This window comes from Prionailurus bengalensis, chromosome B4 (assembly GCF_016509475.1).
Source record: "Prionailurus bengalensis isolate Pbe53 chromosome B4, Fcat_Pben_1.1_paternal_pri, whole genome shotgun sequence".
NCBI classification, from domain to species: domain Eukaryota; kingdom Metazoa; phylum Chordata; class Mammalia; order Carnivora; family Felidae; genus Prionailurus; species Prionailurus bengalensis.
Genome location: NC_057358.1, coordinates 132,240,268 through 132,263,948, shown reverse-complemented (window position 1 = coordinate 132,263,948; position 23,681 = coordinate 132,240,268). Strand labels below are relative to the sequence as shown.

General features: G+C 45.4%; 1 protein-coding gene across 1 annotated transcript in view; it reads left to right on the top strand.

Moving 5' to 3' along the window:
• Nucleotides 1–19,366, top strand: part of FAM227A (family with sequence similarity 227 member A) — a 76,276-nt gene extending 56,910 nt beyond the window's left edge. The window contains exons 17-18 of the mRNA XM_043562595.1: nucleotides 6,846–6,986; nucleotides 19,127–19,366. Of these exons, the coding sequence (XP_043418530.1) occupies nucleotides 6,846–6,986; nucleotides 19,127–19,208 (223 nt within the window). The 3' untranslated portion in view covers nucleotides 19,209–19,366. The remainder of the gene's footprint in view (nucleotides 1–6,845; nucleotides 6,987–19,126) is intronic.
• The last annotated feature ends 4,315 nt before the right edge of the window (nucleotides 19,367–23,681 follow it).

The window sequence follows — 23,681 nt, the reverse complement described above, 5'->3', positions numbered from 1 at the left end:
AGAGCCCAACGCAAGGCTTGATCCCACGAACTGTGAGATTATGACCCGAGCCGGAATCTAGAGTCGGATGCTTAACCGACTGAGCCACCAGGTGCCCCTAGCCCTGGGACTCTCTTAAGCACATTCAGCTTTCTTGTGGTTAGAATGTAAACCCCAGAAAAACAGAGACCGGATCTTTCCTTGAAAGTTATTTTTTTCTTAAACTACAACATCATTTATGTTCAGTGAGAAGAAACAAACAGACCTGGAAAAGCACCTGGCCAACATTTTTCTAGAAAAAGACCTAGTCTTTTCTCCTGGGTCCGTAGAGGTGTATCTCTAAACAATCTAGTTTACAATCTAAACAATCTGTCAACCTAATTTTTAGACTTTTTTTCCTGTTTAGCAGCGCATTATGGATATTTTCCTGTGCCTCCAGCCATTTGCAATATTTTTAATTTCTTTAGAAAATGTTCGGACCTTCCAGAAATGTTAAAAGAACAGTGCAGTGAACATTGTATGCCCTCACTGTGTTTACCAATTATTCACATTTTGCCACATTTTCTTTCTCTCTGTAGTAATTAGGTCAAATTCATTTCCCCAGTGGTTCCCAGAATATCCTTTTTGGTCCTACTTTGACTGCTTCCCAGTCAAAGATTGGGAATTATAATTTTTGTGATATCACTTTGGTGTCTTTTAATCTATACCGGTGCTCTTCCTCCAGCTTCGTTATTATTCCCTGAATCAATTATTACATTATTAGTTTCTTATGACATAGATTTTTTTGAAAGACTCAAGCCACATTCTGGATTTTTCTGATTATTCCTTCAGGGTATCATTTATTCCAATATATCCTCTATTTCTTAAAAAAATTTTTTTTTCATGTTTATTTTATTTTTGAGAGAGAGAGAGAGAGAGAGAGAGAGAGAGAGAGAGCCTGAGTGGGGGAAGGGCAGAGAGAGAGGGAGACACAGAATCCCAAGCAGGCTCCAGGCTCCGAGCTGTCAGCCCAGAGCCTGACGTGGAGCTCGAACTCGGGAACGGCGAGATGGTGACCTAGGCTGAAGTCAGATGCTTAACCCACCCAGGCGCCCCCATCCTATATTTCTTGTAGATGGGACATCGGGGCTATCCTAGGTGCTTGATAGGATTCAGATAAGATCTTTTTGCCAAGCACCTCATAGACAATGTTGTGAATACACACTGCACAACACCGGGAGACACTTGGTGTCAGGTCAGCCAGACCCGTGGTCTCTGCCAGGCCTCTCCACCGTAGACTCCATTTTTGTGTCGTTAGTCTGTAATAAGCGACGTGATTCCTTGAGACTGGATGAATAGGTTCTCCCCACATCTTCGCCCAGTGGTTCTAGCATCCCTGGATGGTCTTTGCCTGAATCAGTTCTTATATTTGGGTTTGCAAAAGGGCCATCTTCCGCCTCCACCATCCCCTCCCCATTTAATAGCTGGCACTTCTCTGTAAAGAAGAGATCACCTTCATTCGCTCCTTGTGTCTCTCCCTCTCGTGTCTTCTTCGCCCGCTCCTGTAACTCTTTCACAGGGATATCCTGGCCACAAAGGAAGCTTAGGAAACATCTGGCAAAGAGAAATTAGATGTCCATGACTGGACCAGAGCAGGACCCGCTGGGCACTTCATTACCCAAAATAACACTGGATTCAGGGAGCAAGGGAGAGAGAGAATGGCTGTTGGCTAGGCAGCTATCTGTATCTGCCATAATAGGAAAGAAAGACAACCATGAACACATAGGTAACTACTTCAGATACCAAGTGATATAGTGGCGTTAGTTTCAAAACACGATCCACACACACTCACAAAAAACCCAGTAAACACCAGAACCACAAAAATGCAGTTCAGCCTAAATGTTCACCAAAAGATGATTGGTTAACAAGCTGTCATATGTGCATATCTGCAGCCAGGAAAAATGGCACTGTGAATTTAATGCTCTTATTTCATAAGGAAGGATGGTCACAACATATTATTGAGACCAAAAAAAAAAAAAAAATCAGGATGTGGGGTGCCTGGGTGGCTCAGTCAGTTGAACGTCTGACTCTTGATTTCAGCTCAGATCATGATCCCAGGGTCATGGGATCAAGCCCCGTGTCAGGCTCAGCACTAAGCATGGAGTCTGCTTAAGATTCTCTGTCTCTCTCTCTCTCTCAAAAAAAAAAAAAAAGGTAGTTAAAAAAAATCAGGCTGTAAAATAGTGTGTGTGATAGACACAGTTATTTATCCCCATTTTACAGAAGTCGAGGTCAAGGACAGAACCTTAGAGGGCCACCACATATATGGGGAGGACAAAATATGGGGCAGAGGAGGAGTGGCCAGAAGGAAAGTCAAGATGCACCAACCATGAGGCCAAGGGGAGAAAGGGTTAAGGGAAGCCGTGATCAGCAGTGGGCGTGCCAGATGGAGAAGCCTGGGGCTGAGACGAGTTTGGTGATTAGGTAGAGGGTGGTCTTAGCAGGGCTGAAGTCCGACACCAGAGTCTGGGACCTTAGGGGCAAGGTGTGGACCCCCAGGGGTGAAGGAGACCACTAAGAAGCGGAAGGAACAAAATTCTGTACCAAAAAGGGCAAGGTTGGATGGTGAGTAACAGGGCTGTTTAAATGTAAAGTGGAAGATACAAGCCGGTGTGAAGGGGGAGAGATGGGAGTTGCAGGTGAGGGAGGAGAGGGTCAGGATGGGGAAGCGAGGGGACCGGAAACGCTCTCCAGGACTCTCCTTGCTTCCGCCTCCGTTACTTTAGTTCCATATGCTTTGTTTCTTCTTTACTCATCGTCCCAACAGATTTTCAGCCACTTCTACGCACCAGGTGTTATGTCCTGTTTAGAACATACATGTCTGTCTCTCCCAATAGTTGCAACAATCCTTGAAGGTGGGATCCTTGGAATGACAGCGGCTAGGGTCGGGATGGAAGGGTTTTTATTTGCTGGCTCTGCGATGTCGGGCCGGTCACATGTATTCAGTTTCTTTGTTGGTTAAATGAAGATAGTATTTCCTACTTTGGAGAGTGGCACCAATCAAGTGAAATAAGGCACATAAAGCCTGTTTACAGGGCCAAGCCCACGGTAGGTAATTGGACCACTTAGAATAAGGCTTAGCTTCGAGTGACGAAAGAACTCAAAATAGTGGCTAAAACAGGATACAAATTTATTTCTACTGTTTAAAAGGAGTCCAGTAGATATGGCAGGTTGCAGTGTCAGGGACCCAAGTCCCTTTTGCCTTACTTCTCCATAATCCTTCGCCCATGATTCAGCTTCATAGTCTAATATAGCTGCTCGAGCTCCAGCCAACAGGTCCACGTTCCAGCCAGTAAAAAGGAAGCTAAGTCCGAAGAAATGCATCCCTCCTGTGAGTCCCATGCAAACCTTCCATTTTTCATTCCATTTTTCATTCCATTGACCAGAAAGAGTCACACCTAGCTGTGGCATTAGCAAGGCGAAAATAATTTAGGGCTCATATTACATTTATTGAACATTACATCTACAGTGTATTTATTTCAGCGATATATAAGGACATCCTTGTCTAATAAAGGCATCCTTATCAGGTGAATTGTAGTGTAGATATTTTAAGACAGGAGAAGCTTCGTAATTGTGTGTGAGCAATCTCATTGCTAAATGTATCCACTTTTTGTTGGAGAAGGCATTTCATGAAGTGATTCTAAAAATTTTGTCTACAGAGGAAAATGGTGGCCTCAAAACACATCTGTGCTGTCAGACATCAGGGCAGGGCTACCCTTGGGGAAGTAGGGCCTGACTGAGTAGGATATGGTTGTGGGGGCCTCTGGGAAGCAGGCAGTGGTCTGTTTCTTGACCTGGGTGCTGGTTGTGGGCGGCTTCAGTACACAAAAACTCCTTGAGCTGCACATTTAGAGTCTATGAACTCTTTGGTATCCATGTTCTAAAGGAACATATTAAGGAATTCCTTTTCCTGGTGTGTTCCTTTCCCTTGAAATACTACAGTGGCTTTGCAGTTACGTTAGTTTTTAAAAGACTCCCATCTGAAAGAGATCCATAATGAAGCGTTGATGGATGCAACTACACGGTGTCTGGGATTTGCTTCAAGATAACCCATTTGGGGGCCATCTGGGTGGCTCAGTCAGTTAAGAATCTGACTCTTGATGTCGGCTCAGGTCATGATCTCGCGGTTGTGAGATCGAGCCCCGTGTTGGGCTCTGTGCTGACAGCACGGAGCCTGCTTGGGATTCGCTCTCTCTCTCTCTCTCTCTCTCTCTCTCTCTCTCTCGCTTTCTCTCTCTCTCTCTCTCTCTCTCTCTCTCTCTCTCGCTTTCTCTGTCTCTCTGCCCCTCCCCAGCTCACGTGCACGTGCGTGCGCTCTCTCTCTCTCTCTCTCTCTCTCTCTCAAAATACATAAACATTTTAAAAAATAATAAAAATAAATAAAATAACCCATTTGGGGTGGGAATGGGGAATGCAAAGGGAGTAATAAATGAATCAAGATTAACCTGTTGGTAACTACTGAAGTTAGTCTAATGGATAAATGGTGTTAATTATGCAATTTTCTTTACTTTTATATATATTTTTTGAGTTGTTTTTTTTTTTTTAATGGTAGCCGTAACAAAAAACCAAAAGGTGACCCATGCCCTTTGGAGTATTACTTGCAGATGGGCTAGGACTCCTCTGGGACCTCAGTTACCACTTACAGAGCAGGTCAGTTAGAACTGTTTTTGAAGTTGGACACACCAAAGCTCTGTCTCTCTCTCTGCATGAATTAGGTCCATCACGTAGCCTGTGTGAGGCTTGGATACCATCTGTAAAACACCGACTGTTCTCACAGGACAGTTGTAGGTGAACGGCGTTCCGTTGTAGATATCTAGCTCTGCGCCTGGCTCAGAGGAAGGGCTCAGTAAGTGAAGGCTGTCAGAGATCATACCCGCAAGCCCACACCACGCGGAACAGGACTCGGAGTTGAAAGTTTGTAGTGGGGGGAGACCCGGAGCAGCCCCCCTTAGAAAAAGCAATCCAGGAGTCCCTGCTGTAGGTGGAGGAAGAGCCTAGTCTGCCCGTGCCGGTGGAGTGTGTGCACCGAGGGGGCCGGGTCACTGGCTGCCGGAGAACTTCGTTTACGTGTGAGTCCAGAGCCCCCATCCTCACGCTTGTCCGGGGGCAGAGCACCCACCATTCGGAATGCTCTTTGCAGAACCCCGTGAAAGGTTTCAACATATGATTCTGTCCCACAAACTAAAGATGCTTTTCCAGCGGAAAATACGGGCCTAAGGCACGCGTAGGCTTCAACAGCTCAAGAAGTAACATTATAGAAAATATTACCGAGGAATTACGTCAACGCCTTTCCGTCAGAAAACGTGATCGTAACAAGGACACGTGCAATTTGCTGTCCCTTGCCTCTTCGTCGTACGCAGAAGCAGGCTCCCCAGGGTTAAGAAAAGTTGTGGCGGAAGATCCCCAACGTAAGAATGTTGTTGCAGCAGAATTTCTTCCTTTGACGTGGGAAAAGATGCCCATTGTTGGGATAACCATTGGTTTTGATACAGGCAGCCTGAGTCCGAGGACCCAGGGAAGGGTCCCCCAGGACCAGCCGAAGGGGTCCTTGACTTCGCGCAGGATAGAAATCAAATGCAAGCCAGAGAAAGTGAAAAGATTTTATTGAATAGCGTCAATGACAGGTAGAGAATAGCGGACGGATTGTCTGGGAGACTTGGAAAGGAAAGGAGAATGAGTCTCATCCCTGCTTGGGGTTAGGGGCTTATATTGGAAAGGGGTCTAAGGCACGTGTTTCTTCAGGAGTCCAGGGTGGCGTCCGATCAGAGGTGTCAGAACAACAGGTTCCATAAATTCCCGACAGTAGAGATATTGATGCCAGTGTCAGCCTGGAACGTGTTTGGGATCCGGCTCCTCTTAGACATTATCGGGTGTCTGGGGGCCAAGGACAAAACTCAGACAAGAATTAACTTTCTTACTTCGCCCTAAAAGTGGGAACACAGCTTCTTTGGCTCATGCAGAAATGAGACCTAGCAGAAAAACAGCAGAGATGGAGCCTTTCTAAAATGGAGGCCCTTCAGCCTCCCTACCTCAGTTTAGGCCAAGTTCAATGCTGGTTTTTTAATACCAGTCCTTCTGCATCTATCCTGCGTCAGCAGAGAAGTATCTGACAGCATCTTAATTCGCACGGATCCATTTCTATTGCTCCTTTGTCTACCTTGAGTGCCCATACCTGCTTCTTCATCAAGTAAATGTCCGCTCATGTTTCAAAAGTCAGCTGGTTTATCATCCAATTCATCATTCCAAAAGTGTGCCACACACTTATCTGACACACTCCGCCGAAAACCTTCTGTAAGAACACCAGGAGGAGTAGCCGGTATTTACTGGGCACTTCCTTTATTTATTACGTACCAGACACTATGCTAAGCACTTGACCTGTATAGTAACTCCATCAATCCTCACCACAACCCCACTTCCTATTATCACCGTGTTGAGATGGGTCCCCCGGCCTGGAGAGCTTAAGTAATCTGCCCAAAGTCACACAGCAAGTGGGAGCGTCCCAACCTGAATTCAGCTTGCCCTCAAAGCTCAGCTTTCTTTCAGATCACTGATTTCTTCACCTGTCCTCCTAATTTGAGTGTGTGTTCCTTGAGTTTAGGAACCACATCTTCTCTAGGTCTCCAAGGGCTGATATGACCCCTACAGCACACAGCAGGGGCTCATGACCGAGTTGTTGGTATGGAGTCAGCTCTCCACTTTAGTCAGCTGCTCTTAAATGAGTACATTTGTAAATATTTGTCTCTCTTTACATATGAAAATAAGAGTGAAAAGATCATGTGGACTCTTGAGGTTTTTTTTCATATGTGCCGTTGTGATTTCCCCCACAGGGAGGTGAAGAATATCGATCAAAGAGCATTGGATCAAAAGAAGGCAAATCGCACGTTCATCCAACCTTCAACCTTCATTGAAGAGTCCCCCGACAGGAAATTTAGAGGAAGCCATGAGAGGGAGATGGCGTTTATTTCAAGGTTTGTTCTGGTTTTCTTTCTTTTTTTTCTTTTTTTTTTTTTGATGTTTATTTATTTTTGAGAGAGAGAGAAAGAGAGAGAGGCAGAGAGAGAGGGAGACACAGAATCCGAAGCAGGCTCCTGGTTCCGAGCCATCAGCACAGAGCCTGATGCGGGGCTTGGACCCATGAACGGTAAGATCATGACCTGAGCTGAAGTCAGATGCTTAACAGACTGAGCCATCCAGCTGCCCCTTTCTTCCTTTCTTTCTTTCTTTCTTTCTTTCTTTCTTTCTTTCTTTCTTCCTTCCTTCCTTTCTTTCTTTCTTCCTTTCTTTCTTTCTTTCTTTCTTTGTTTTGTTCTAATGTTTATTTATTTTTGAGACACAGAGAGAGAGCTCATGCGTGCAAGTGGGGGAGGGGCAGAGAGAGGGAGGCAGAGGATCAGAACCAGGCTCTGCGCTGACAGCAGAGAGCCCGATCTGGGGCTCTGACCCGAGAACCATGAGATCAGGACCTGAGCCGAAGTAGGACCATGTGACCGACTAAGCCACCCAGGCACCCCTCGAGGTTTGTTCTAACAAAGACCGTGGAAAAGTGGAAATGTGACCACTGTCAGAATTCTTAATGCTGTGGAAATGTTGGGGTTCAGAGCCGACGGCCAAGAAAGAATTTTTGAGACATCTTTGGTGCAAAAAGGTGGTTTTACTAAAGCAGGGGGACAGGACCAGCGGGCAGAAAGAGCCGCACTGGGGTCCTCAGGGGTGACTGATCATATACTTGAAGTGAGGTAAAGACTAAGTGACTTTTCCAAAAGGTGTTTCATATGCTAAGGAAGACTCACATCCAAGAAGCTTAGCTATTGTCAAGCTAAAGTTGTTTTTCCTGCTAGCAAAGCATGGACATTAAGACTGTTGGGAGTTCCTGGAGGAACGTCACAATCTGCCTGTCTCAAGGACCTGTCAATGGGCTGCGGGTTATAAGGAAATTTAATTTTATCTACATTTCTTCCTGCCTTTGTTCCCCACGTCACTAATACATGGAAAGGAGCACATGAAGGTTTACTCACTTTTATGTGTTACTCACCCAACTCTCATTTTCATTATAATTCATAGTCGTAGCGGTGAGGTTTGGGAGTGAAGGGGGGGGGGGTAGTATGTTTGTGGGGTTTAGAGCTGACAGCCAAGAAAGAACTCTTGAAGACATCTTTGGTGCAAAAATGTGGTTTTAGTAAAGCACAGGGACAGGTCCTGGGGGCAGAATAGCTGCGCAAGTGTGGGGTTGACTATTTTATGGAGTGGGGGGAGAGAGAGTCCAGAGGTAGTTTCCAAAGAGACTGTCATATGCTAAAGACTCACAGATTCCTGGAAGCCTAGCTATCATCAAGCTAAGGTTGTTTTCCCCTCTGGCCAAACATTAACATTAAGACAGTAGGGGGTTCCTGGAGGAATGCTATTATACTCTGTATTTGCCTCAAGTATTTGTCAATGGGCTGCAGGTTATAAAGAAATTCAGTGTTACCTGCCATTTCCTTCTTGCCTTTGGTCCCCAGATCCCTAATGAGGGGTGATGTTGGGGCTCCAGGAAACTGAGTCTCTAGGTTTCTAGAGATGAGGCTATTGATAAGATTGCCTTTTTCTTCTAATTTAGTAAGATATTTGTCAACTGATAGATATTCTATCGTTTGTTTTCTGTCCTTTCCTTTGTCCTTTCCTGTGTTCGGGTAGCTGGGAGTGTCCAAGGAATATCATACATATCCCACCTGGGAGGAGGGGTTTGTGCTAGCTTGTGCTTGGCCCTCCGCTTGCCTTAGGCTCCCTCACCAGTAACAAGAGTTACCAATGATTTTGTACCTCCTCTGTGCCAAGCATTTGTACTTTATGAACTGTACGTCAGTTCAAACTAGCTCGAGCGGGGGAAAGTCCAGTGGCTTCAATAACTGGGAAGGCTAGGGGCGCCTGGGTGGCGCAGTCGGTTAAGCGTCCGACTTCAGCCAGGTCACGATCTCGCGGTCCGTGAGTTCGAGCCCCGCGTCGAGCTCTGGGCTGATGGCTCAGAGCCTGGAGCCTGTTTCCGATTCTGTGTCTCCCTCTCTCTCTGCCCCTCCCCCGTTCATGCTCTGTCTCTCTCTGTCCCAAAAATAAATAAACGTTGAAAAAAAATTTTTTTAAATAACTGGGAAGGCCACAGACAGGCCGGCTGCAGGCATGTTGGACCTAAGGGCTCAATGACATTTTAGGTCCTCTCTCTCTCTTTTTCCCTCCCACCCCCTTTCCCTCTATGTGCTGGCTTGTTTTCCGAGCTGCCTTTGCCTACAGAAAAAGAGGGCCACGGACAGCCCCAAGTCTATGTTCTTACTGTCTATGACCTCAGAGGAAGAGGGACATTCTTTCCCAGCCTCTATAAACCAAGCGTCATAAAAGTCTGATGGCTCTGCTTGGGTAATGGCCCTACCGATCTGTGTATAACACAGTATTTAAGTATTCTTGAACACTGTGTTCAAGAAACAGTGCTATTTGATTAGCCAGACCTGAGTGTCCCTGTGGCCTGAGAGAGCAGGGCACAGTCAGTGACATAAGTTGAATGGGTGAGATGCCATCAGACAAAGACAACATGCCTACTTTATATCTCATCAAACCCTCTTAGATATCATCACTGATGGGGTTTGGGGATGATGGTGGGGTTCGGAGCTGATGGCCAAGAAAGAATTCTTAAAGACGTCTTTGGTGCAAAAAGGTGATTTTGTTAAAGCATGGGGACAGGACCCTTGGGCAGAAAGAGCTGCACCGGGGTCGTACCCGAGGAACTAACTGTATACCTTCAGGTTGGGAGGGCGTTATGGATAGAGTAAGTCTCTAAGATATTTTGGAAGCAAGGTTTCCAGGACCTTGAGGGGCTAGCTGTGTTAGGCAAACGCCATTCGTTACGGTTTAGTAAAACCTCGGTCATGAGACCCTTCCGATGTATATCAGGGGGTCATACGCTTGGAGTGGGATTGGCAGCATATATCTTGGGGGAGTTGAGATAAAGGAAGTTTCGAAAGGAATTTTTATATGTTAAGGTAGACTTACGGGATCCTGGAGGTTGGGATAATGTTAAGCCAAGATTCCCTTTCGTCCCTAGCAAAGTGTCATCATCGAGGCAGCTGAGCTCCTGGAGGGAGGTCACTCTGCCCGTTTCAAGGACGTGTCAGTGGGCTGTAGGCAGCAGGGAGTTTAATTCTTTTTGCCTTTGTTTCTCACATCACCATGGCAAGTACTTAAACCCCCTTACATCTATTTTTTTAAATCTTTTAATTATTTTTGAGAGAGAGACAGAACATGAGCGGTGGAGGAACAGAGAGAGAAGAAGAGACAGAATCTGCAGCAAGCTGCAGGCTCTGAGCTGTCAGCACAGAGCCCGAAGTGGGGCTCGAACCCCCAAACCGCGAGATCATGACCTGAGCCGAAGTCAGAACTTCACCGACGGAGCCACCCAGGCATGCCCCAAACCCCCTTACATCTCGACGAGGGTGATATTAGGGCTCCAGGAAACGGAGTCTATAGGTTTCTGGAGATTAGGTTTGGATAAGATTGCCTTTTTCTTGCAGTTGACTGTTATCGGTAGACTGAAGGAGACGCCTGTCCTGCATGACTGTGACCTCTATCTGTCAGCCATCTTGCTTCTTTCCTTTTCCCCTGTTCTTGGGCAACCAGAAGTGTCCGAGGAATATCACACATTCCCACCTGGCAGGGGTGGGGGGTTGCTGTTAGTCTGTACTTTGCCCTCGGCTCCCCCCACCACCCCCCCATCAATCACTTCCATTTTGCTGAATGGAAAACTGAGGCACTGACAAGCCAAGTAAACACTGACTGAAGGCCTAGTGTGCCAGGTCCTAAAGATACAAAGAAACAAATACAGGCAAACCTTGTTTTGTTGCTCTGTGCTTTGTGGCACTTTGCAGACGCTGTTTTGTTTTGTTTTGTTTTGTTTTGTTTTGTTTTGTTTTGTTTTTACAAATTGAAGGTTTGTGGCCCCCGTACATGGAACAAGCCTATTAGCGCCATTTTTCCCAACAGCATTTGCTCACTTCCTATCTCTACGGCACATTTTGGTAATTCCTGTAGTATTTCAAACTTTTTAATTATATTTGAATTACTGCAATCTCATGATAAGACTTTAATGGACGAGCAATTGCTTGTAGGGATGAACATCCGCTCCTGGTGAAGACACTATGAAGATTGTTGAAATGACACCAAAGGATTTAGAGCATTCCGTGAACTTAGTTGATAAAGGGCTCCGGTTTTGAAAGAAGTTCTCTGGGCAAAATGCTATGAAACAGCACTGCATGCTACAGAGAAATCATTCGTGAAAGGAAGAATCGATCCACGTTGCAAACTTCATTGTCTTATTTTAAGAAATTGCCACAGGGGCGCTTGGGTGGCTCCGTCGGTTAAACATCTGACTTCGGCTCGGGTCGTGATCCCAAGGTTTGTGAGTTCGAGCTCCGTGTCAGACTCTGTGCTGACAGCTCAGAGCCTGGAGCCTGCTTCGGTCTATGTCTCCCTCTCTCTCTCTCTCTCTGCCCCTCACCAACTCATGCTCTGTCTCTCTCTCTATCTCTCTCAAAAAATAAACGTTAAAAAATTTTTTTTAAAAAAGAGAAGAAATTGCCACAGCCACCCAGCAGCCTTCAGTAACCACCACCCTGATCAGTCAGCAGCCATCAACACGGAGGCAAGACCCTCCACCAGCAAAAAGATTACCACCTACTGAAAGCTCAGAGGATGGTTAGCATTTTTTTAGTAATAAAGTATTTTTCAGTCAGGCTAGGTACATTTTCTTAGATATAATGCTATTGCACGCTTAATAGATGCAGTATAAGGTAAGTGTATCTTTTATATGCACCGGGAAACCGAAACAGTAATTTACTAGCATTATTGCAATATTCACTTTATTGCAGTAGTCTGGAACCAGACCTGCAATATCTCAGAGATATGCTTCTATTTTTAAAAATATTTTAAGTGCTGTTTTATAATAATTGTTACTATTACTCTATAATATTATGAAGGTCTAATGTACCATAAAATGTGCCCATTTTAAGCAGACGATTCAATTAATTTTAGTAAATTTACAGAGTTTTGCAACAACAGCTGCTACAATCCAGTGTTAGAACTTTTTCATTATCCCAGAAAGGTCCTTCATGCTTGGTTGTAGTCAATCTGTTACCCTCTCCGTTTTCAATTATCTCTCTGGAAATGACATATAATATCGCCACTTTATTTCAAGAGCCAGATATTACGGTGATGTTAGTTTCAAAGGAGACTGGGAAGTGTAGTTTAAAAAAAAATCTGGACATATTACCATCTTAGACAAAAACTGACTCCGTCGCTAAAGAAAAAGGGAGAGTGGATGATGGGTTGGTAACTAACCATCTCTGTCACAGATAGATCGTGTTATACTCTCCATTTTTGAGAAGAAACCAAAGCTTAATGGGTTGAGAAATTTAGCCAAGGAAACTTTCCAATCTTTTTTTTTTTTTAAGTTGATTTATTTATTTTGAGAGAGAGAGCGAGAAAAAACACGAGTGGGGGAGGGGCAGCGAGAGGGAGACAGAGAATCCCAAGCAGGCTCTGTGCTATCCCCGCAGAGCCAGACTCAGGGTTTGATCTCCTGAACCACGAGATCATAACCTGAGCCAAGATCAAGAGCCACCAAGGCACCCTGGAAGCCTTCCAGTCTTAAAGGTTACAATTTTAATTTTCCTCTTAAAGAGGAGAAGACCACAATTTTTTTTTCCTTTCTTAAACAATTTATTTTAGAGCCGCACCTGGGTGGCTCCGTCATTAAGCATCTGACTTCCACTCAGGTCACGATCTTGTGGTTCATGAGTTTTGAGTCCCACATCTGGTGAACTCATGCCCCGCTTCAGATGAGCTCGAGCCCTGCTTCTCTCTCTCTCTCTCTCTCTCTCTCTCTCCCCATCCTGGGATTCTCTCTTTCTCTCTGCCCCTCGCTCACTTGCGCTCTCTCTCTCTTTCAAAAAAAAAAAAAAGTATTTTAGAGAGAGAAAGTGTGTGAGCAAGGGGAAAGGGCAGAGCGAGAGAGAAAGAGAGAGAGAATCTCAAGCAGGCTCCATGCTGAGAATGGAGCCCGACACGGGGCTCAATCCCACCACCCTGGGATCGTGACCTGTGTGGAAATCAGGAGTCGGACACCCAACCAGCTGAGCCACCCAGGCACCCCCACAATTTTTTGATAATAGCAGTTTGACGTGAGACCCACTGGCTTGAACCACGGAATCTCCCAGGATCGATAGTGACTCACTGATCTATCAGAAATGATCTCTCTGATACCCACCTTAGATTCTCGGAAATATAAAAAGCCAACTCATTTTAATTTACGAATATTGTTGCTCCCCCCGGCTTTCCCATCTTCTAATTACTTCTTAATCTAGTAACTCCTAGCTGACCCTTAAAACCCAGCTCAGGTATTACCTCCAGGAAGACTTCCCTGACTTGCCTACTCGGGGTGCCCATTGTGTGCCCTGCACTCTCCTGATCGTGCCCCACAGAACATAGCCTACTTAGTCACAGACTTGCCTGTCCGCTTGCCCATCTCCCCAGAGTGACGATTTGGGGAGCTCTCTCAAGAGAGCTTGTTTCCTTAGGGGCCAAGTTCAGTGCCTGGCACCCAGCAGGCCCTCAGTCAGTGCTCAGAAGATGGATGAGGGGACCCTGCGCCAGTCACTTGCTGTCTGCCGTTGTCATTGGTTCATTTGTCAGCTTTTTCTTTCACCATCCCTCAAGATTCCAGCGCAACCTTTGAAGAAACCACACGGAGTTCTGGATCTGAGTTTTGTAGAGTCTTTTTGGTTTCCTCCACAGGAAGGAAAAGGAGGGGAGGAAACGAGAAGCAAGACAGACGTTGAGCCTCTCTCCCTCGTCAATCTCAAGCCCTGATTAATTCTCTTCCCTGGGACTAGGAAGCTCCCGCAGGAGCCCCGGCTATTTCCGCCAGGTAGGGTAAGACAAGAGGAACAAAAGGAAACTGTAGCCAAAGACTGAGAAACAGAAGCCGGGAAATACTCCACGATAGTTTTACAGTTTTTTCCGAGGCTGCGTGAAAAGCAGAAGTGGTTTATTGGTTTCGTTTTTATTTTGTTTTTTTGTTTTTTTTGTTTTTTTTGCTTGGCTAACCACATTTACTCTTTCGCCCATTATCTTATTTAAAATACTACAACCAACAGTGTTTTATTATACTATGATAAGGGCCACCGTTTATTAACTAAACACATTAAGCTCAACACGCTACAAACATCACTTCATCTTAACCTTCGCAGCAGCCATATGAGTAGAGGTTACCCATTGCATTTTACACGGCAGCAAGCCCAGGTTCAAAGAGGCTTCCAAAGTTCCCTGCGGTAGACACTGAATAAATCACAGTAGCTGACACACAGTCCCTATTTTCAAGGGGCTCGCAACCTGGTGGAGAGAAGGCAGGTGTATCAACAAATTAATGCCCTAAGCTCCAGAGGTGCTTACACAGAGGGGACCCAGGAGCCATGCAGAAACACTTTACAGAAGCGTGGTGTCCCTTGACCCACATCTGGGAAAGATAAGAAGGTGTCTGCCAGGCAGAAGGAGCGGGTGAGGCAAGAGACAGGCATTCTTGGTGGACAGAGCAGCGGAGGCAAAAGTTCAGAGGCAGGAATTAGCATGGCAGGGGATCAAGAAAGTGTGTGACATGGGACGACTGGGTGGCTCGGTCGGTTGAGCATCCGACTTCAGCTCAGGTCACGATCTCGCGGTTCGTGAGTTCGAGCCCCGCGTCGGGCTCTGTGCTGATGGCTCGGAGCCTGGAGCCTGTTTCGGATTCTGTGTCTCCCTCTCTCTGACCCTCCCCCGTTCATGCTCTGTCTCTCTCTGTCTCAAAAATAAATAAACGTTTAAGAAAAGAAAAGAAAAGAAAAGAAAAGAAAAGAAAAGAAAAGAAAAGAAAAGAAAAGAAAAGTGTGTGACAGGGTTCCCGGGAAGGTGAACCCAGAGAAGATCCTTTGACAAATCAGGAAGGGATATCACTGTGAAGCACTTTCTTTCCTTTTTTCTTTTTTGTTTAATGTTCATTTATTTTTGACAGAGAGCGAGACAGAGCGTGAGCAGGGGGAGGGGCAGAGAGAGAGGGAGACACAGAATCGGAAACAGGCTCCAGGCTCTGAGCCATCAGCCCAGAGCCTGACGCGGGGCTCGAACTCACGGACCGCGAGATCGTGACCTGGCTGAAGTCGGACGCTTAACCGACTGCGCCACCCAGGCGCCCCCATACTTGGGTTTTAAAAGTCCTGATGGCCGATGAAGCAGTAGAAGGCGCTTTGGCTCTAAAAAGATCCGGGGTTTTGAATCTTTGCCCTGCATCCTCAAGTACCTACGTTCTCTGGGTCTGTTTCCTTGGCCGTAAGAAATGTGGATGGTTGCTACGTGGAGCAACCAAAGAGCCCGGCATAGAACTTGTCAATAATCAACAGGCATCGTATTATTGTTTCATAAGTCTCCTTACGTTCCCGCATCCGGGATGCTTTGAGCTTGGCTGCCTGAGATCCCGGGCCTAGCCCAGCCCGGAAGGACTCCCTGGTTTTCTGGGCTCTGGAAGGCCTGGTTTCACACCTCTTATGGCAGGCATAATCCTTCTCACACACCACAGGGCACTGAAACAGTGAAGCTCCAGAAAAGACACAAATTCTCACCTGCGGGGGGGAAAAGTCTCTAAGCTCCTAAAGTTTCGAATTCAGACAGGGTGTAGCCTGGGCCTGAAGATGTCTCCCTGGACCCTTCTTTCAGAGTCACTAAGGACGGGGAGGGGGGTGGGGGGACGGCAGGCTTTCCAGAGCCTGAAGAAGAGCATGCCCCCTCTTCCTGTTACAAATACCGGAAGGGAAACTGAGGGAAGCCGTCTTCGCCCCGTGCTAGGCATAGTCCATGGTCCCATTCAAGTCTAGGAACAGTTCTGTGGGGTGAATTTTATTTTTCCTGTTTTTCAAAGGAGGCCGCTGAGGCTCACCAGAGCCAAGACCCAGGCCCCTCGTGGGTCCCTTTCAGACATCCGCAGCTCATCGTGCTGTTCCTTTGCTTAAAATCTGCAGTTTCTCCTCGATCTCCTGAGGATCTAGCGTTAAAATTCAGTCTTAGACACAAGGCCTTCTCGAGGTAGCCCCACCCCCACTCCCAGCCACCTCTCAAGCCACACCGTGTCCCCGCAGCTATGGCAGGAGGCTGAGCTCTTCCTGCCTCTGGGCCTTGCTGGGCACGAGCTTCTTCCCCTGTAGGAAATGCCATTCTCCCTCCCGCCCCCGACCTCTCTGTCCAGCCAGCCCTTGCTACTTCTGCAGAGTCCATGCAGACGATGTCTCCTCCTCCAGGAAGCTTTCCCTGACACACACAGAGGGCATCATGGTCAAATGCTTCTCCTCAGAGCTCTTAGACCTTTTTTAACATGAAAATTCACTGAGCCCAAAGTAGTGCAAGGAACTACACTTGACCCTCGAACAACACGGGGTTTAGGGGCACAGTCAGAAATCTACATGTAACTTGACTCCCCCCAAATGTAACTACTAACAGCCTACTGTTGACTGGAATCCTTCCCAATAACATAAACAGTCAATTAATACATATTTTATATGTTCTATGTATTATATACTGTATTCTTAAAATGAAATAAGCCAGAGGAAAGAAAAGGCTTTGAGAAAATAATCAGAGGGGCGCCTGGGCGCCTCAGGAGGTTAAATGACTGACTCTTGATTTCAGCTCAGGTCATGATCTCGTGGTTCAAGGGTTCGAGCCTCACATCAGGCTCTGCACTGATGGCATGGAACCTGCTTGGGATTCTCTCTCTCCCCCTCTCGCTCTGCCCCTACCCTGTTTGCTCTCTCTCAAAATAAATAAGTAAGCTTAAAAAAAAAAATCATCAGCCAGCCTGAGCTACACCCTATATTTTTAAGTTTATTTATTTATTTTGAAAGAGGGAGGAAGTGGGGGAGGGACACAGAGAGACAGAGACAGAGAATCCCAGGCAGGCTCCACACTGTCAGTGCAGAGCCCGACGTGAGGCTCAAACTCACGAACCATGAGATCGTGACCTGAGCCAAAGTTAGATGCTTCACTGACTGAGCCACCCAGGCACCCCTGGCCTAACTATTTTTAAGAGAAGTCTTCTTTTTGTTTAACTTTTTTTAAAGTTTATTTATTTTGAGAGCCACAGAGCGCGAGTGGTCGAGGCGCAGAGAGAGACAGAGACAGAGAATCCCAAGCAGGCTCCACCCATCAGCTCAGAGTCCGATGTGGGGCTCGAACCCATGAAACCGTGAGATCGTGACCTGAGCCACAACCAGGAATCAGGCACTTAACCGACCGAGCCACCTAGGCACCCTTAAGAGAAGTCTGAAGTAAATTTAATATGAAGAAAGTTTTATCAATTTATTTTTTTCTTTTGATTAGAGAAAGAGCCACTCATACCGGAATGTAGCAGCATGGTTTGCACCCCACTGGTTTGGGCTGTGGAACGTTTCAGGTTAGGAGGGGCTTATGAATACTATTATTTCTGATATTTTGATATTTTCGAATATAAGAGGACTGCAACCAACTCCATTTTAACGAGTATTCATTGCTCGTTCCTCTTCCTTAAATATGCTTTAGCAACTTTTTCATGTGGCTAACTCCTACCTGATCCTGAAAGGCCAGCTCAGGCATCACTACCTCCAGAAAGTCTCCCCAGACTGCACTAGTGACTGCCTATTTTGTGCTCTGTGCTTTTCCGAGCTTGCTCCATTGAATGTGACCTACTCTAGTGATGGCATTATCTGTCTCCCTCTCTGTGCTAGAAGTCTCACAAATTCAAGGACCTTGTCTCATTCAGCATTGAACCTTTCGTACCTGCTCCTGTGGCTGGCACGTAGTAAGGATTCAGTGAATTTTGGGTGAAGGAATTAATGATCAGCTCCTGTGTGTTTAGCATTCTGCTTCAGTCAATTGCTTATACACAAAATTGATTTCATTTTAGGACTTGGCCTCTCTATACCCATAAAGTTGGAAATGAATCCTCTTAAAAGCTCATACTGATTTACAAATGTTTCTGTTTTTATTTGAATTAAAATAATACACATCCATCCGTTAAAAATTAAGTAAAGGAGGGGTGCCCGGGTGGCTCAGTCGGTTAAGTGTCCAACTCTTTGTTTTCGGCTTAGGTCATGATCTCACAGTTTCATGAATTTGAGCCCCGTGTCCGGCTCTGCACCGACAGTGTGGAGCCCCGCTTGGAATTCTCTGTCTCCCTCTCTGTCCACCTCTCCCCCACTCGCGCTGTCTCCGTCTCTCTCAAAATAAATAAACTTAAAAAAAAAAAAAGGTGCTTATGAGGATTCAATTGGTTAACATATGTAAAGCACTGAGAACAGTGCCTGATGCAAGGTAATATGTAAGTGCCTATTAAAGTAACTGATTATGGAAAGCATAACGCAAATGCTAATTAATAACTAGTTCTACAAAGCTTGTTACAAAAAATTGCACCCCTCTGGACCTCCTTTGCATTCTCCAGCAACACATTTCCACTTTCTTAACTGATTGTTTTGGTATTTGTTATCCTTCTAATGTGTAAATACCACGGTGCTCTTTGATTTTTCAGTGTTAGGCATTGTCTGTTGAGTTCCTACCGGGAGTGGTTAAGGACTGGGCTGTCTCTCATATGCACACACTTTCTGTCTCTCATCCTCCCGGTGTGTTTCTGTTGTGATTCGGTTTGGACCACTAATCAGCATTATACCATCAACACAACTGCCGTGAGCCATGGAGGGTACTATGGTATTTTTGTTTTCTTGTAAAACTTTTTGCTATCCCTGGAACTAAGCCTTTCTCTCTTTCTAATCTGCCTGTTTTCTTGCCTTTTTTTTTTTCTTCATTATGTACTTATCACAGTTTATCCTTGGCCACCTAAATCTCCCCCCAATACATTCAGACACTTCATAGTCTATCAATGTCACCTTCATTTCCCAGCCTCCTGACCAGTTTCACTCTGGGTGGTTTCACTCTAGACTGTTGATGTAATCCTGGGGACTTAACTTCTGCATTCCCTTCAGCACACTGGTTTTTCAATGTTTGTTTTTAATCTGTTTGTGTCTTTATGATTCATCCACAGGAAGGACACCAAGGAGTCAAAACCAACTCAGAAAAAGGAAGTCAGTTTCCATAACCCCTCACTTTGTAACACACCTAGATGAATCCTTATCCAAGAATTGGGAGAACTTTCGGCTGAAGCCTGCCCATGTTGTTGGGTTTCATCTAAAACAGAAACAACAACAAAAAAAATAATACTGCAACACATTTAATCATTCCCAGTCCATGGGACAAAGAATATTAAAGTTCACTTCTCTCTGGACCGAAGTCAGGATTTAAACTGAAGTCACCTCATTCATTCATGCCTTTACCAACTAAATCTTCCATTCACTTAGTAGCAGTAATACTATGGAATACATAATATTATTATATAACACAGTAATAGTAATCATAGGAGAATCATTTATTGAGCACTTAATGACATGCCGAGTACTCTGTTAAGTCCTGCTTTTTTTTTTTAACTTTTTTTTTTTTTTTTAATTGAGAGATAGAGAGAGACAGAGCATGAGCATGGGAGGGGCAGAGAGAGGGGGAGACACAGAATCTGAAGCAGGCTCCAGGCTCCGAGCTGTCAGCACAGAGCCTGACACAGGGCTCGAACTCAAACCATGAGATCATGACCTGAGCCTAACTCGGATGGATGCTTAACCAACTGAGTCACCCAGGTGCCCCCCACCCTTTCTTTAACTTTTTTTTTTTTTTAATTCTGTTAAGTCTTGCTTAGACATTATCTTGGTTTACCCTCCTGGTGGCTCCCCCCAGGGTGAGTATTGTTACCTCCATTTCTCCTGGGAGGACACTGGGGCTTGGAGAGCTTGAGCAAATATTCCAGGTGTCTGTTCTCTACCATGCCTGCAGAGATGCATAAAGACGCAGTCCTTGACCTTAAGGGACACACAATCTGGGAGAGGGGGAAGGATGTATAAACTAATACATTAATGCTTTGCTAGAAATCTGTGCGGAATAAACAAAAAACCAAATCGAGAAAGACTTCACCGATGTTGGGGTTCTTGAGCAAATGGCTAAGAAAGAATTCTTGAGACATCCTTGGTGCAAAAAGGTGATTTTAATAAAGCATGCCAGGACCCGTGGACAGAAAGAGCTGCCCTGGGGTTGTGAGGAGTGGCTGATTATATACTTTTAAGTTTGTGGAGGGAGGGGTAAAGATAAAGTAAAGTTACTAAGGAACTTGGAAGCAAGGCTTTCGTGACCTTGAGGGGCTAGCTACTGGTAAGGTAAGGCTACTTTTAGTGTTTAATAAAACATCAAGGAAGTAAGACAGCCATGAGCTGCTTGGGTAAGGTCACATTTTGCATGTTTCAGGTGTCTATCAGTGGGCTACAAGCTGTGAGATTTAATTTAAGCTACATTTCTCTTGCCTTTGTTCCCCTCACCAACTGAGACGCAGAGGGACAGGGGCCAGTGTGGGGAAGGACCTGTGGCTGGGCTGAGGGGCTTGGCTTTTATCACTTGGGCCTCAGGGCACAAGGGAGTGACCTGATCTGTTAGAGAGGTCCGCCTGGCAATGCCGAAAGGAAAGAAATCAAGCAGATGGCTATTTGCCTAAACCAAGAAGAAAGTAAGTGCGTTCTTGGGACCTAAGGTGTCTCCCACAGATATGCATATTCACTTGAACCCTGAGTGTAATCCTAGGTGACCCCCTTGGAGAATATCCCAGGTGAAGAGATGGAAGAAGGAGTTCGAGCTTTGGCCCCAGAAAATGCAGGGCCTTGAGTCCTGCTTCATAATAGATGTAGGACTTTAGACCTAGTAGCTGTGGGGCTTGACCTTTCCTGAACTTGTTTTCTTTCTTTCCTTCTTTCTTTCTTTCTTTTCTTTTCTTTTCTTTTCTTTTCTTTTCTTTTCTTTTCTTTTCTTTTCTTTTTTTTTTTTTTTTAATTTAATTTTTTTTTTTTTAATTTACATCCAAATTAGTTAGCATCTAGGGCAACAATGATTTCAGGAGCAGATTCCTTAGTGCCCCTTCCCCATGGAGCCCCTCCCCCCTCCCACGACCCCTCCAGGAACCCTCAGTTTGTTCTCCATATTTAGGAGTCTCTTCTGTTTGGTCCCCCTCCCTGTTTTTATATTATTTTTGTTTCCCTTCCCTTATGTTCATTTGTTTTGTCTCTTAAAGTCCTCATACGAGTGCAGTCATACGATTTTTGTCTTTCTCTGACTAATTTTGCTTAGCAGAATACCCTCCAGTTGCGTCCAGGCACTATAGAATTTTCAGAAAAGGGTCCAAAGGCATCAGTCGATTGCCACGCTGAGACATTTTCTTATCCCAGTTGAAACAGACAATACACGGCACTGATGAGATAATTGAATATTTGAACGCTGCCTATATATTTGATATTAAAAGTTATTATTTTTTAGGTGTGCTAATGGTATTATGGTTCTGTTTGAAAAGAGTCCTTATCTTTTAGGGATACATACTGAAATATTTCAGATGAAATTGTATGATGTATGAAATTTGCTTCAAGATAATATGAGAGGGATTGGGGCACCTGGTTGGCTCAGTCGGCTAAACACCCAACTTCCGCTCGCCCAGGTCATGATCTCGTAGTTCATGAATTCGAGCCTCTTACTGGGCTCTCTGGTGTCAGCATGGGGCCCTCTTGGGATCCTCTGTCCCCTTCCTTCTCTGTCCCTCTCCTTCTCTCTCTCTCTCAAAAATAAATAGATATTACAAAAAATAATAATATGAGAGGGAGTAAGTGGATGGAGTTATAAGTGAAATAAGATTGGCCATGTGACTTAAGAAATCTATGGGCGTCTGGGTGGCTCAGTCAGTGGAGTGTCCGACTTTGGCTCAGGTCATGATCCTGTGGTTCATGGGTTCAACCCCAGCCTCGGACTCTGTGCTGAGCCTGATTTGGATTCTGTGTCTCCCTCTCCCTCTCCCTCCCCTGTTCTCTCTCTCTCTCTCTCAAAAATAAATAAACATTAAAAAAAAAAAAAAAAGATTGGCCGTGTGTTAAAACTTGTTGAATCTGGGTGATGGAAATGTATTATTTTACCTTTGTATATATTAAAAATTATCCATAATAAAACAATTAAAGGTATTTACTATGAACTAAATAATTTTTTGAGATTTTATTTATTTATTTTTTTTTAACGTTTATTTATTTTTGAGACAGAGAGAGACAGAGCATGAACAGGGGAGGGGCAGAGAGAGGGAGAAACAGAACCCGAAGCAGGCTCCAGGCTCCGAGCCATCAGCCCAGAGCCCAACGCAGGGCTCGAACTCACAGACCACAAGATCATGACCTGAGCTGAAGTCGGACGCTTACCCGACTGAGCCACTCAGGCGCCCCTGAGATTTTATTTTTAAGTAATCTCTACACCCAACGTGGGGCACCAACTCACAACGCCCTGATCAAGAGTCTCACACTCTACCAACTGAACCAGCCAGGTGTCCCTGAACTAAACACTTTTAAGCATGTTTTCACACATTATTTTATTGCCTTCTCACTATAGCCCTGCGCATGAGGCACAACTTTCCCCATTTTCAAGAGGCCTTTCTTGGATGAAGTCGCCCCCGGCTTTGACTTATACAGTCTTCTCCTAGGTACTCATTCTTGCCCTCTGTCTCTTGCCCCCTTCAATCCATTCTTCACACAGCAGCCCAAATACTTCAAGTGTATTAATTTAATTCTCACAACAACTCAGTACTATTATCATTATTGGTTTTCAGATGAGAAAATTAAGGCACAGACGTTAATGTCCCCAAGACTACACAGCTAGTAAATGGCTGAGCTGTACTATGTTAAGCCTGGCTCAGTTGCCACTCCTAAGTGTGCTTAAACCAGGCTCCTATAGGGGCGCCTGGGTGGCTCAGTCGGTTAAGCGGCCAACTTCGGCTCAGGTCATGATCTCGCGGGCTGTGAGTTCGAGCCCCGCGTCGGGCTCTGGGCTGACAGCTCAGAGCCTGGAGCCTGTTTCAGATTCTGTGTCTCCCTCTCTCTGACCCTCCCCCATTCATGCTCTGTCTCTCTCTGTCTCAAAAATAAATAAGCGTTAAAAAAAAAAAAAAAACCAGGCTCCTATAAATGAAAAAAAAAAATCATATATGAATATACAGGGTCTGCCATATACTGGTTTAGTGGATTGGTTAAGAACATGGGCACGGGAGCCAGACTGTGAGCCTTGAGCAAGTTATTGAACCTTGTGATGCCTCAGTGCCCTCATTTGTAAATAGGGGTAATAATAGTCCCTACCTCATGGTGTCTTTGTGACGAAGGAGTAAGTGCTATGAGTGTGGACTGTCATCAAATGTTACCTTGAGCTTCTCTCCTTTGCTTCTGAGAGCTGCTTTCTCCCTAGCACCTTCCACTCCAGCAAAACCACTTGCAGTTCCCTAAAAGAGCCTCTGAGTTGCCTCTGCCTTTCCCACCCGGCCCGGCCAGCAAACCCTCACCCATCCTCCCAGCCCCAAAGTACGGGTCACTACCTCTATGAGGATCCCGCAGGGAGAGGTTTCCTTGTTACCCGACTGCATGTCTGATCTCTTACCTTACCTTGCCCTGTGTGTGATTACCTGTTTCGGTATCTGTCTCCCCCTACTAGGCTCA